Source organism: Conger conger, chromosome 19 (assembly GCF_963514075.1).
Source record: "Conger conger chromosome 19, fConCon1.1, whole genome shotgun sequence".
NCBI lineage: Eukaryota > Metazoa > Chordata > Actinopteri > Anguilliformes > Congridae > Conger > Conger conger.
This window is the reverse complement of record NC_083778.1, coordinates 16,501,715-16,513,538: the sequence shown is the minus strand read 5'-3', so window position 1 is coordinate 16,513,538 and position 11,824 is coordinate 16,501,715. Positions and strand designations below refer to the sequence as shown.

The 11,824-nt window shown below is 46.3% G+C and overlaps 1 protein-coding gene across 1 annotated transcript; it reads left to right on the top strand.

Annotated features, from left to right (window-relative positions):
* The first annotated feature begins 1,385 nt into the window (after positions 1–1,385).
* Positions 1,386–9,734, top strand: LOC133119375 (ras association domain-containing protein 9-like). The gene is made up of 2 exons (XM_061229918.1): positions 1,386–1,524; positions 7,505–9,734. The coding sequence occupies exons 1-2, from the start codon at positions 1,478–1,480 to the stop codon at positions 8,655–8,657; spliced, it is 1,200 nt and encodes a 399-aa protein (XP_061085902.1). The 5' UTR covers positions 1,386–1,477; the 3' UTR covers positions 8,658–9,734.
* The last annotated feature ends 2,090 nt before the right edge of the window (positions 9,735–11,824 follow it).

Here is an 11,824-nt window from a genome sequence, read left to right as displayed (position 1 = left end):
TAGGGGATGTTCTGTGAGTACATAGAGTCGATTTCACACTGGACTGGAGGTCACAGCCCTCTCCACTTTGCACACAGAGGGATCTGATATGAACCAGTACAGTACAGTAGAGTATGGAACTCACCGTATAATTATAAGAACACGTTACAGTTATTTAGCTGCCGCTCTTATCCAAAGACACTTGCAGTTGATTAGACCAAGCAGGGGACAATCCCCGCCTGGAGCAATGCAGGGTTAAGGGCCCAACAGCTGTGCAGATCTTATCGTGCCCACACCGAGGCTTGAACCACCAACCTTCCGCGTTCCAGCCCTTCATGAACCTTAGCCACTAAGCTAATACGTAACTTTTTTGGATTCAAATTCTTTTCTGTACTCAATAGATCTTGCCTGGTGCAATTGAACCAACCAAGAGAACCAGGGCTTGAGAGAACTTCATAGTTTCCAATACACCAGATAAGCGTGGTAGATTTTTCAAAAGTAGTTGAATCCAAAACAATGACGTTTTGCCCCACAGACTGGCTGATATTTCCACCATTTGGACAGACTTTCCACTGATTTCAACCTGCATAAGTTGTTTTGTGTGTTTATATAATATTATAATTCAAGATACTATCCATTTAGATTCAAAGAATGTGAAAAACATCATTGCACCACATACAGGATATGTAATTTTACATGCAGAGAGAATAAAGAGAACTTCGAACGATGAGGGCCCTAGTCGTTCTGCAGGAACGTCTCAGGATCTGCACTGCGCAGGCGAGCGTTTGCACTGCGTTGCTTGGCAGCGACACAGCTACTTCGTACTTGGTTTAATTAGTCTGAAAACGATTGTCTCGTCGAGCAGCCGTTGAAGTGAGTAGGCTGCCTGCCCGAAAGCGAGAATAAAACAAGAATTTGTTCTGTGTATGATCCGACCTTGCGCTTTCATTATATTCGTGTCCAGTTCTAACCCTGATTTTTTTGAAGGCTGACAAAAACTACCTACGCATATAAGATAATATAATAAAAGTACAGTATATACCGTCCTACGCCATATAGAATAGAATGGTTTTGTAGGTTACACAGAGCATATCAATGCCTACATGTTGCTGGGATTTAGGCTGTAGATGGCAACCGCAAACATAATCCTCGTATTTGTTTAGCTGGTGTCCGGTGGTCCAATTGTGGTGCTCGCACTATACAATCAATTTGTTATATGATATCACAGAACAGGTTGAACGAGGACATTAAGCTCGCGTACGGTGCAAGAAGATTTTATGAGCGCAAGTCACTTTGTAACGCCACCTCCTGAATAGGGATGGGCTTCAATGCTGGGTGCGCAAGAATCCCAGGAGAGCTCAAAGAATTGCTCAACTTTTTTTCCTGTCTTCACATTTGTTCGGCGTAATGCAGACTGTACGCGACCCTTACCCTGCCGAGAGCTTGATTCAAAGCGCCGAGTCATAACCTGAGTGGAGTTGCAAATGCGTGAGTTGCTATGGCACCGTTCGGAAAGAAGTTTCTGAAAGCGCGCTTGAAAAACAGGTATAATGTGAATTCTAAAACGTGTTCATACTTTGAACTTCATGCAAGCCTATCCTTCCTGTGCTAAGGCATTGTAATAGTTGGGGGTGTCTGTCTTAACACTATTGTAGCATTGGCAATAGGCTATTTAAGCCGTGGGAAATGTTTGGCAATGGGATAGGCTGCTTTTTTATTTCACAGGAAAAGTGGAAAGTTTCCTTTTACGCATTCTGTCGCATATTCACGTGCAGTTTGCTACATTTAATTTAGATTTCTAGGCAATGATTGACTTTTGATTTGTAAATCAGTGTCCTTATGTACCTCTGAAATTACGTTTTTGTCAGATTTCAGCCAGTATAGTTACAATGTATTAACTAGGAAATACTCTCAATATGTTACCAGAAATATGCTTGACGGCACTCTTTTGTACTTTTGACATTCATAGCCTATTGGTCATTAATGAAGTTGCTGGTAACTTGTCACGTTGTGATGATAATCTGGTGTGAGACAGTGTGAAAACGTGCATGCTGCCGTGCAAAGTTTTTTTAACTTTGAAAGTTTAACATTTTCCAAAGCAGCGTTTCGAAGTTCACGTGTGGGCTCCTAGTTTGCAATTAGGCTCCTCATAGAACGTAGTTTGGTGGACATAACCCACGACAAATTTAAGATTTGTTGAAATGAAGTTGTTGTTAAGTAGGCTGGCATCTATTCCAAACATATCAGTTTCAACTGAAGTGGCGCCCTTTCGTGTTGCAGATCATATTCCGCAAGTGATCGTGTTATGGTGTGCAGACTTGTGAAAGTTGTCTTTCAAATTCCAGTAGGCTACTTGAGGGCAGGACCAAACATTGCATTTGAGAACAATCGTTTGCTGACAGGTATTATAAGATTTAAGTCGGGGACAGACGAGGCAATTGATATTGAGTTGCTTCGCCTATGTGGTTCGGTAGCCTTTGTGTCAACGGGAATTTCATACTGGCCTCTGTTTAAGTTTGGGAAGCTCTTTCGCTCTGTCCTCTGTGCGCTTAATTGCCTTTAATATTCGGTCGGTGTGTCGCCCAATCATTGGAAAGGAATTCGCCAGGTCTGATTAACTGCTTCCCTGTGAGACGTGGCCCGTGGCAAAGGCGTTCTCCTCAGGTCTTGGCCTTCACCGTCTCTGAAACCAGTTGCGCATCTACGCATTGTACAGTTCTCAAGACATTTACATTAAGTGTATGTTGATTGTGTTTCTGGTGGAAGAGCAGTGTGGTATTTCCCGGGGAGATTCCCAGGCGTTAGTAGACTCTACGCCACGGCACATCCAGGTTGTACTGCTCACACGTGGTGGCTAAACACCAATGAAGTGACTTGACATTAGTCTTTCTGTTTCTGGTCACCTAATGCGATTGATAAGGTTCACCTTCAGAAAAGAGACTCCCAGGCCAACTGGCCAAGATCTAACAGATATGTTTGTCATTGGATACTTCAGTAGTGGGGAAAATCTGTCTAATCTTTCTGACTAATTCACTTTATTTGTACAGATATCTAAAGTAACTAGCATGCACACTGGAAAGTCCCAAATTCATACATGGTGCTGACATTGTAAGTGAAACTATTTCAACAGGACATGTGATTTCCTTGATTATGCATTGTGGTCCAATAATGACAAACATAAGTTTATTCTTCTGCAGTTTCTGTGCCACTGGACACAATTAAAAATGAGACTTGGGCTGTCTGTAAAATACTCCAAAATATGAGTTTTAATACGCAAAATAATTGCCCGGCACTGCCGGCAGAGAATAACACCAAAATATGATCAAAGCTGTGAAGGAACCATGGCGACCACAGTTCATATTTTGGAGGTGGCTATTTAATGGAGAACCAAAGACGATTCAGTCACAGTTTGAATGGTCAGATCTGCCAGGGAACAGTTTGAGACAGAGCCAAGATAAAAGAATAGAGTCTTGAGCGAATGTAAGCCGGCAGCAGAGCAGTACGGATTGGACCGCGTTTACGTGCGGCTCTGTGGGAATTTCAGAGGCGTTTCAGTGCATTGCACCAGCCGAGGACGGGAGTCTTGCACTCGACCCGCGTCTGAACGGTGCACAGCTTCTCAGCCTCTCAGACACCAGGGCTCGCTTTTATTTCGCTCACTTTCTCAGGCAATTGCAGGAAACGGATTTTCAGAGCTCTTGATCTATTGTTTCCGGAAAGCTGAAACGGAGAACAGTGACCCGGGGGGCGGGGGGGGGGGTGTGTTCGGTTTAGCCTCTTTGTGTCCAAGAAAATCACAATGGATTTTCATCTGGAAAAAAAAACAAAAAAACATCTGTAAAATAATCGGTAGTACCCATGAGTACAGTTGTGACAGGAGGTTGTTAAATCCTGCATCTCTCTCGTCTGGTGCCAGTCTGTTGCTACAACAAAATTTAAAATTCCTGCCCACTCACCCCCACCATAAATGTGTCACCAAAACCTAAAGAAGGAGCCACAGAAGTTTGCCTGAATGCTCCCCTCGAGAGTCTCACCTCAGCTTTAATAATAACGCCAATTACTAGCTGGGTGGTCAATGGACGGGTCTGTCAAGGTTATTTCCCAGCAGCAACTGGATATGTCAATGTCTCCCCTTCTGTCTTCTTTTCTAAAGTGACAGTCGGGACTGAGATTATCTTAACTGCAGCTGTCACTCAAATTTCTTTTTTCTGCTGGTGGGATGTCACGCATGTGTCATTAACCCTTTGAAGAGTAGGTTTTCTTTTGGAATGTTTTCTCAAAATTCTAAATCCAGAATCTTTTTTCCCCCCCAAGTGTTCTAGAACTAACTCCACTGTGATTGTTACATCGGCATTGGAATGTTCAGTTTAGAATATTATTCTCCCGTGTGTTTGTGAGCACGCGCACCTTAAAGGGTTAACACAGGTGTGGGAATGTGACTGGGGAACAGCGGGGTCGGTGCTGCTGCAGTTGTAATTATCATCTCCGTGTCTCTAATCGTCTGGGTGGCCCCTGTGCGTCTGTGAAGAGGGAGCTAAAGTGGCCGGCTCAGATTCCCCGGCTGGGGCCCCCCTCATTGTCCCCTTGAGCACTGAGCTGAGTGGCTCAGTGCAGGAGATTTTTTTTTAGCCGAGTGAATGATGGATGATCTTAGGTGCACTTTCCTTATACTGCAACAGGGTGAATTGGAAGGGTTAGGACTCTCAATTCTCTGTAACTATTGGCAGATTTCATTCAGGGCCTCAAGACAGTTGTTTCTTCTGAATTTCATTGAACTATATATACTTTGAAACTTATTTTCATCTTTATGTCAACTATTTCACCTGCATTGCTGAGTTATTCCTTGTTTATAGTGTTTTGTCAATACTTTTCAACACATTTCAGAAATGTGCACTAGAAAGCCATGTAATAAAAGTGCACTCCTACTATTGTTATTATTATTATTATTATTATTATTATTATTAGTAGTAGTAGTAGTAGTAGTAGTAGTAGTAGTAGTAGTAGTAGTAGTAGTAGCAGCATTAGTAGCAGTAGCAGCAGTAGTAGTAGTGTCTGTGATTCAGAGCATCAATCATCAAAAATGTGGATTGAATGTGGATACGCATGAGCTCGTGTATTTGTATGTCGGTTCCATTAGCGGATGTCACGGGAATAGGCTGCTGGCGTGTTTTCCTGCTGGTAGTATTCAGCCACAGGTGGAACGTCTGCTCGCTTTCATTCTTTGAGCTTGCGCGGCGCTGCTATTTGCAGTGGCGAGTTATGCCCGGGCGAGCGCGTAAACATTAACCCGCCCGCCGTACGGTGCGCGCCGCTGCGCTAACATTCCATTCCTGAGAGGTCATTCCTCGCTTTGCGAAGCCGCGATTTCACAAAGCACGCCTTTTGTTTTTTATCCTCCGCGGTATCGGACGATAAAAGTGACAAAAACAACTGCGCAAAAACATTTATTTATTAAACGTTTAAGGCAGTGGTTTTCTCGTTGAAGTGGAATACCGAGATATAGCAGGTCAAGGGTTATCTGCGGGTCTCATTGGCTGGACTCTCACATTCCGACTGTTGTGAACGGTACGGGCGTGGTATACAGACGGATGTACTGTAACTGTGCGACTTCAGAATGCTCTTTGAGGAAAAATATTTGACCTTGCCGAAGAAGCAGTAACACAACTTTAAAGTTCAAAGCTGTGGTCTACTTAAATCTTGCAATAAAATTGCCATATTATTATTATTATTATTATTATTATTATTATTATTATTATTATAATGACAAATTGTAGCACCCGCCGACACAAAGTGCGACACAGAAGTAATATATTATTCAATAACACGGACAGTTGAGAAACATCAGCCCACATTATAACATCATATGCAAGACAACAGTGAAAAAACAGAAGGTACAGTACATCTACTTGTATCTTGTATAGTGTCGTATGATGATAGGAATTATGATGGATTGACTTGAACAGATTTCAGTTTAATATTTATAACCGAGGGCACGGAAATGACTCGCTAATTGTAAATTAAATCATAATTGGCCCTGCCAGAGGAATAATTTTTGCATGACGCCTGAAGTGTGAACGGATAATTAGCCTACATGACTATAATGTGAACGGATAATTAGCCTACATGACTATCAACAAGCGAAAGGTTCACTTCCACCAGATGCGTTTTTGTTTGCCTGAGAAAGGACTGGGTTTGGTTCGGCAAGAGGTGCGTTAGAGAACTGAACCCTCGAGTCTGTGGCTGGGTCTAGCGCATTTGCGTTGAGGACAGGATTTATTGATTTGGCAAACGTTGCCATAGATGTACCGACAATCGCCGGCATTGAGAGTGGGTTTGGGTCAACGCGTTTGCGTGTCCGCGCGTGCATTTGTAATGGATGGGTGCGTACTTGCGCGTGCGTTAAACTCGCGTGTGAATGTGTGAACGGTGTTACCCAGAGATGCCGGAGTGCCTCTCCTCTGTTTCGTCACATTACATCTGGAATGAATCCGGCATCGCTGATATCTTGCGGGACGATGGGTTATGACATCACTTCCTGTCTTAGGGGCGCTTTCCACACCTCCTCCTGTGCACTCAGAGAAGAAGAAACAAAACGTCACATGCCTAAAAAGGTGCAAATGCTTCTCCCCTTGTCACTGGGGTGGTACCCTGCAGGTATACAACATCATACCCCTAGCCAGCAATACACGATTAATCTGTATATTGTTTTGGTTGTTAAACGTACTCATTATTACCGATATAGAAATTGTTGTTGAATTTGTTCTTAAGAACTTAAACGTAACTTCAGTCGGGATTTATTTCTGAAAGTTTGTGTTGCTTTTGCAAAGCATGGAGAAACGCCCAAACACACCCTGCGGTATTCACTCTCTATCTGAACAAACAGGCCAGATACTAAGGCTCATAGATTAAAAAATAATAATAATAATTTAGTTTATTTTGTTATTGATAGCGAATAGATTAGAACTTTTACTTAAAGCTTAACATCATCAGGATTATGGTCAGGCAGAACTGTACTCTCGACCTGAAAGGAGAAGGCTGTACGCTACGTACGACTTGAAAGGAGACGAGAGCTTGATGATTGTCATTTCTCGCCCTCATGTTTCCTAATGTACTAATTAATTAGAGTAATAAGGATACTGAGGAGAACAGGCTGTCCAGAACATGCAGAGAGAGCCAGGCCTGGTGAGTGCCCCCACACACGGAGAACACTCTGTGAAACGCCTCCTGATATCCGTACAGCTCCGTGCCATTTACCTCTGGCAAACCTCCACCGACGCCTCATTGTCCTACCGCCAGAACTCACCCCGAATCGCCCTTTTCACTTAATCTTTCCTGAATGAAAAAACTCTGCCAAATCCCGCTTAAGTCCCCCTTTCGCAAAGCGTGAGAGGTTAATTGCCTTAATTCTCTCCCGATAACGCTTAACTCCAGGAAGTAGCCGGGTTTGACAGACGGATGGTAATTCCTGCTGAAAAGGGTGTCATGTTGCCATGTGTGTGTGTGTGTGTGTTTTTCTGCGTGCCAGGGCCGAGGGCAAGGATGGCGAGGCGGGGCGGGAGATCCAGGTGTGGGTGCAGCGGGAGGAGAAGACCGTGTGCGGCCTCACCAAGCACAGCACGTGTGCGGACGTGGTCCAGGCCCTGCTGGAGGACCAGGGCGCGTGCGCGGAGCCCGAGAGGGGCGCGGCCGCGGACCACTGCCTCCTGGAGCGGTGGAAGGGCTTCGAGCGGCCCCTGCCCCCGCTCACCCGGATCCTGCGCCTGTGGGCGGCGTGGGGCGACGAGCAGCCCTTCGTGCAGTTCGCCCTGGTGAGGGCGTGCGACCGCGCCCCGCGCCCCGGAGACCCCGCGGCGGGGCGGGAGGCCGGGGAGCGGGCCCCGGCGGAGTACGCGCGGGCCCTCCCGGTGGACCGGCAGAGGAGGATGGTGAGGAAGGCCTTCAGGAAGCTGGAGAGGATCCGCGAGCGGGAGAGAGCGCCCCCCGCTGGGGACGGGCGGGTCAGCGGGCTGGTGCAGGTGATCATCTCCCAGGACCGGGCTCTGAGGGAGCAGGCCCTGCGGATGCGCGAGCTGGACCTGGAGATCGAGCGGGCGGAGCGGGGGCTGGGGCCGGCCCCGGACGCCTCTCCCGGGAACTGCGAGCCTCGCCCCGCGGACGAGCTGGAGCAGCTGGACGCACAGCTGGAGCGGCACCGGGACCTGGTGGAGCGGCTGTCCCGCGACATCGACGCGGAGCTGTGGGGCGCGTGGCGGGCGGGCGGGGGAGGGGAGGAGCCGCCGGGGCCGGGCGGGGGGCCCCGGGCCTCCGCGGACGCGGCGGAGACGGAGCGGGTCAGGAGGGAGCTGGAGCAGAGCATGTTCTGCGGGCTGGCCCTGCACGCCCAGCTGGCCGAGCTGGAGCGGGAGCTGGAGCTGAGCGGGGCCGTGCTGGGCTCCCAGGGCCAGGAGTGCGAGGGCCTGGCCGCGCAGCTGAGCGCGCTGTGCCTGACCGACCCGGCCGACGGCGCCGGCACCCCCTGCTGGACGGAGTCTGCGGCGGGCCGGACGGAGCTCCAGAAGGCCCTCTCTCAGGGCGACGGGGCCGACACCGATTCGGACACGGGGATCAGCTCCACCCACAGCCAGGACTCCCTGTCCCCCTGCGGGGACGTACGCCCCCCCCTGGAGACCCAGGTCTAATCGCCCTCACGGACAACGTCTGATGAATACGCTTACCTTTCTTTCCACAGGTGGAAACGATAAATACGTTTCACCGCAATTTATTTTACGTACGTACATTTTACGTACGTATAATACGTACATTGCGTGATCTGAAAAGTGTACATTTGCCCATGAAGTGCTGCAGTATGTTGATTATTGGAGTGTAGTTTCAGTATATTCCGTTCCAATTGGGCCACCGTGTCAATCAAAGCAAGCTATCGTTATTATCATTATTATTATTTGTATCGTTTTAAAATGAACCCAAAAGCTAAACGAATCGCTCAGTATTTGGATGGCTGCCTCTCTCCAGGTTCTGGCTGTTACTAAGACCCAAAGGGTCAGTCAGTAAAGGGTCACCGTTACACCGTTTCAACACTAGGGGCCAAGGGCAGGATTCGCAATCTGTGATTGTGCTTGTTTTGATTTTCGAAGGTGTATATTTCACTGTACAGTTGTTGCTTACATTATTTTTTTTACATTATTCCTAACCAAAATACTTCATGCCATTTTAATTTTGATTCTTAACGCCACTGTACATTTTTGTTTCCATTCTTCCTTACGATTTAAATTTAAACTTACATTTCAATGTAAAACAACTAGCACTTAAAATAGTCCGCTTATTTTTTTACAAGATGTGCATAATTGTTTAAATTTGAAGTTGAAGTTGTTTTATATTAAAACATGCTCAATATCTATAAGATGTGTTTATCTCAGATGTGCCTTGATTTACGATTTATTCATAAATTGTAATGGTTGCTTATTTTAAAACCGGTATGTCATTTCATTGGAATTCCCATCTCACATGATACCAAGATCAAAATAACAAAACTGAAACAATTTAAGCAGCAATGATACATAAAAACCCCATCGGAACAGAAATTAATATTTGTGCTGTTGGGTCATGAACCTGGCACCGCTCATGCCAATAAACTGGGCTGCCGAGTCGAAAAACAAAACACTCAAAGCTCCTGCTGTGCCTTCCGACGCCGTGTTTGTTTTTGATATGGAAGTCCGGGAGTGTATTTGAAAATAAATTATAATTCCCAATGAGGGAGCTATGGGGAACTATGGGCACGGCACCAAGATCCAGATCTTTGGCTGAGTTTCAATGAATAAAGCTGAAATATGAAGGCTGCAATAAATCATGTTTATTTCTACCTGCAGTTTAAATCATCAAATTTTCAGAGTGCCCGAATTCCACACGCACTGCTCGGACACGTCGGAAATAAAAACTTTTCGTTTAGCTTCTCCTCCGATGTTCCCGACGTTGTTCGTTGGCTCGGGGTCAGAATAACCAGTTCTGTGATCAGCTCTCAGGCAGCGCTCCCGAGTTTCATTAACTCAGTTGGAGTCGGCCCAAAGCCCAAGTCTCGACATTGTCAGCAGCTGACGTGCTCAAAGCCGGGCGCCCCGGCCTGGATTCGGCCGGACAATGGAGACTCGGAAGCGGGTGAGAATCGCACAGGACCGGACACGCACTCCGTCTGGGCGCGGAGAGGCGGCAATTGCAGTCAGTGACAGCTGTTTTTATTGCCGTGCCGTGATTGGAGGTGGTAATTGCTGCGGTTACACTGCTGCAGCCGGTGTATAATGTCTACCCCAGGCTCTGTCCTGTCACTGGGGTGGATGAGCGATACCTGATTTACAAGCCAGGAGGGCGGCCGCCCTATTGTCCTGTGATGTGATCCTTTTCCTGGCCTGCTTCTCCACGTTAATGCCAACACGTCTCTTCACACTGTACTCCAGAAGTGTGTGTGTGTGTGTGTGTTTGTATGTCTGTGTGTGTGTGTGTTTGTATGTTTGTGTGTGTTTGTATGTCTGTGTGTGTGTGTGTGTGTGTGTTTTTATGTTTGTGTGTGTGTGTGTTTGTGTGTGTGTGTTTGTATGTTTGTGTGTGTGTGTGTTTGTGTGTGTTTGTATGTCTGTGTGTGTGTGTTTGTATGTTTGTGTGTGTGTTTGTGTGTGTGTGTGTTTGTATGTTTGTGTCTGTGGGTTTGTATGTTTGTGTGTGTGTGTGTGTGTGTTTGTATGTCTGTGTGTGTGTGTGTTTGTATGTTTGTGTGTGTGTGTGTTTGTGTGTGTGTTTGTATGTTTGTGTGTGTGTGTGTTTGTATGTTTGTGTGTGTGTGAGTGTGTGTGTGTTTGTGTGTGTGTGTGTGTGTTTGTGTGTGTGTGTGTGTGTGTGTTTGTGTGTGTGTGTGTGTGTTTGTGTGTTTGTGTGTGTGTGTTTGTGTGTTTGTGTGTGTGTGTGTGTGTGTGAGTGTGTGTGTGTTTGTGTGTGTGTGTGAGTGTGTGTGTGTTTGTGTGTGTGTGAGTGTGTGTGTGTGTTTGTGTGTGTGTGAGTGTGTGTGTGTGTGTTTGTGTGTGTGTGTGTGTGTGTTTGTGTGTGTTTGTGTGTGTTTGTGTGTGTGTGTGTGTTTGTGTTTGTGTGTGTGTGTGTGTGTGTGTGTGTGTGTGTGTGTGAGTGTGTGTGTGTGTGTGTGTGTGTGTCCGGATGCCTGAGCACCTGCCCCATTTGCCCCAAATGCCTTCATTGATTTGATTTAAAAAATGCACAGTGGTACTGTTGTTAATGTCATTCATTTTGTTAAAACTGCACAATAACTGGGTGTGTGAAACAGTTTATCAAGGTTGGTGTGTCCCTTTGCCATTTTGAGGTCTCTGCACAGCCCTATAGTCCAGCTGTACTGTCGGTGCAGGTATATGAGGTACCTGTGGTACAGGTAGCGGTGGTATATGTACAGGAGTAAGGTATATGCAGTGCTAATGATACTGACAGTAGCTGTGTGGTGTCTTCTAGGGAAACTGTTGTAATAAGCTAAAGGTTCAACCATCTATAACAGAGCCCCATCTACAATTCAAATCTACAGCCACCACTTTAGAAATGTAGCCCTCCAAACCAGGCCTGGCTGAAATACTGTGCATCATTGCTTTAGATTCGAATACTTTTCAGTCCTTTACTGAGCTTGTCCGGTGTATTGGAACCAATGGAAAACTCTCAAAATGTTCTGGTCTTCTTGGCTGGCTCAATTGCACCAGGCAAGATAAATCAAGTACAGAAAAGTATTCAAATAGGTATTTGACCCAGGTCTGCTCCAAACACATCACCTCAAAAAAAAAGCCCGTTCCCACTTTTATGTCCCCCC

Excerpts from the sequence above, each read along its gene's own strand:
- LOC133119375 (XM_061229918.1), top strand. The coding sequence starts at position 1,478 with ATGGCACCGTTCGGAAAGAAGTTTCTGAAAGCGCGCTTGAAAAACAG. Across the intron at positions 1,525-7,504 it reads AAAGCGCGCTTGAAAAACAG|GGCCGAGGGCAAGGATGGCG; the intron begins GTATAATGTGAA and ends TCTGCGTGCCAG.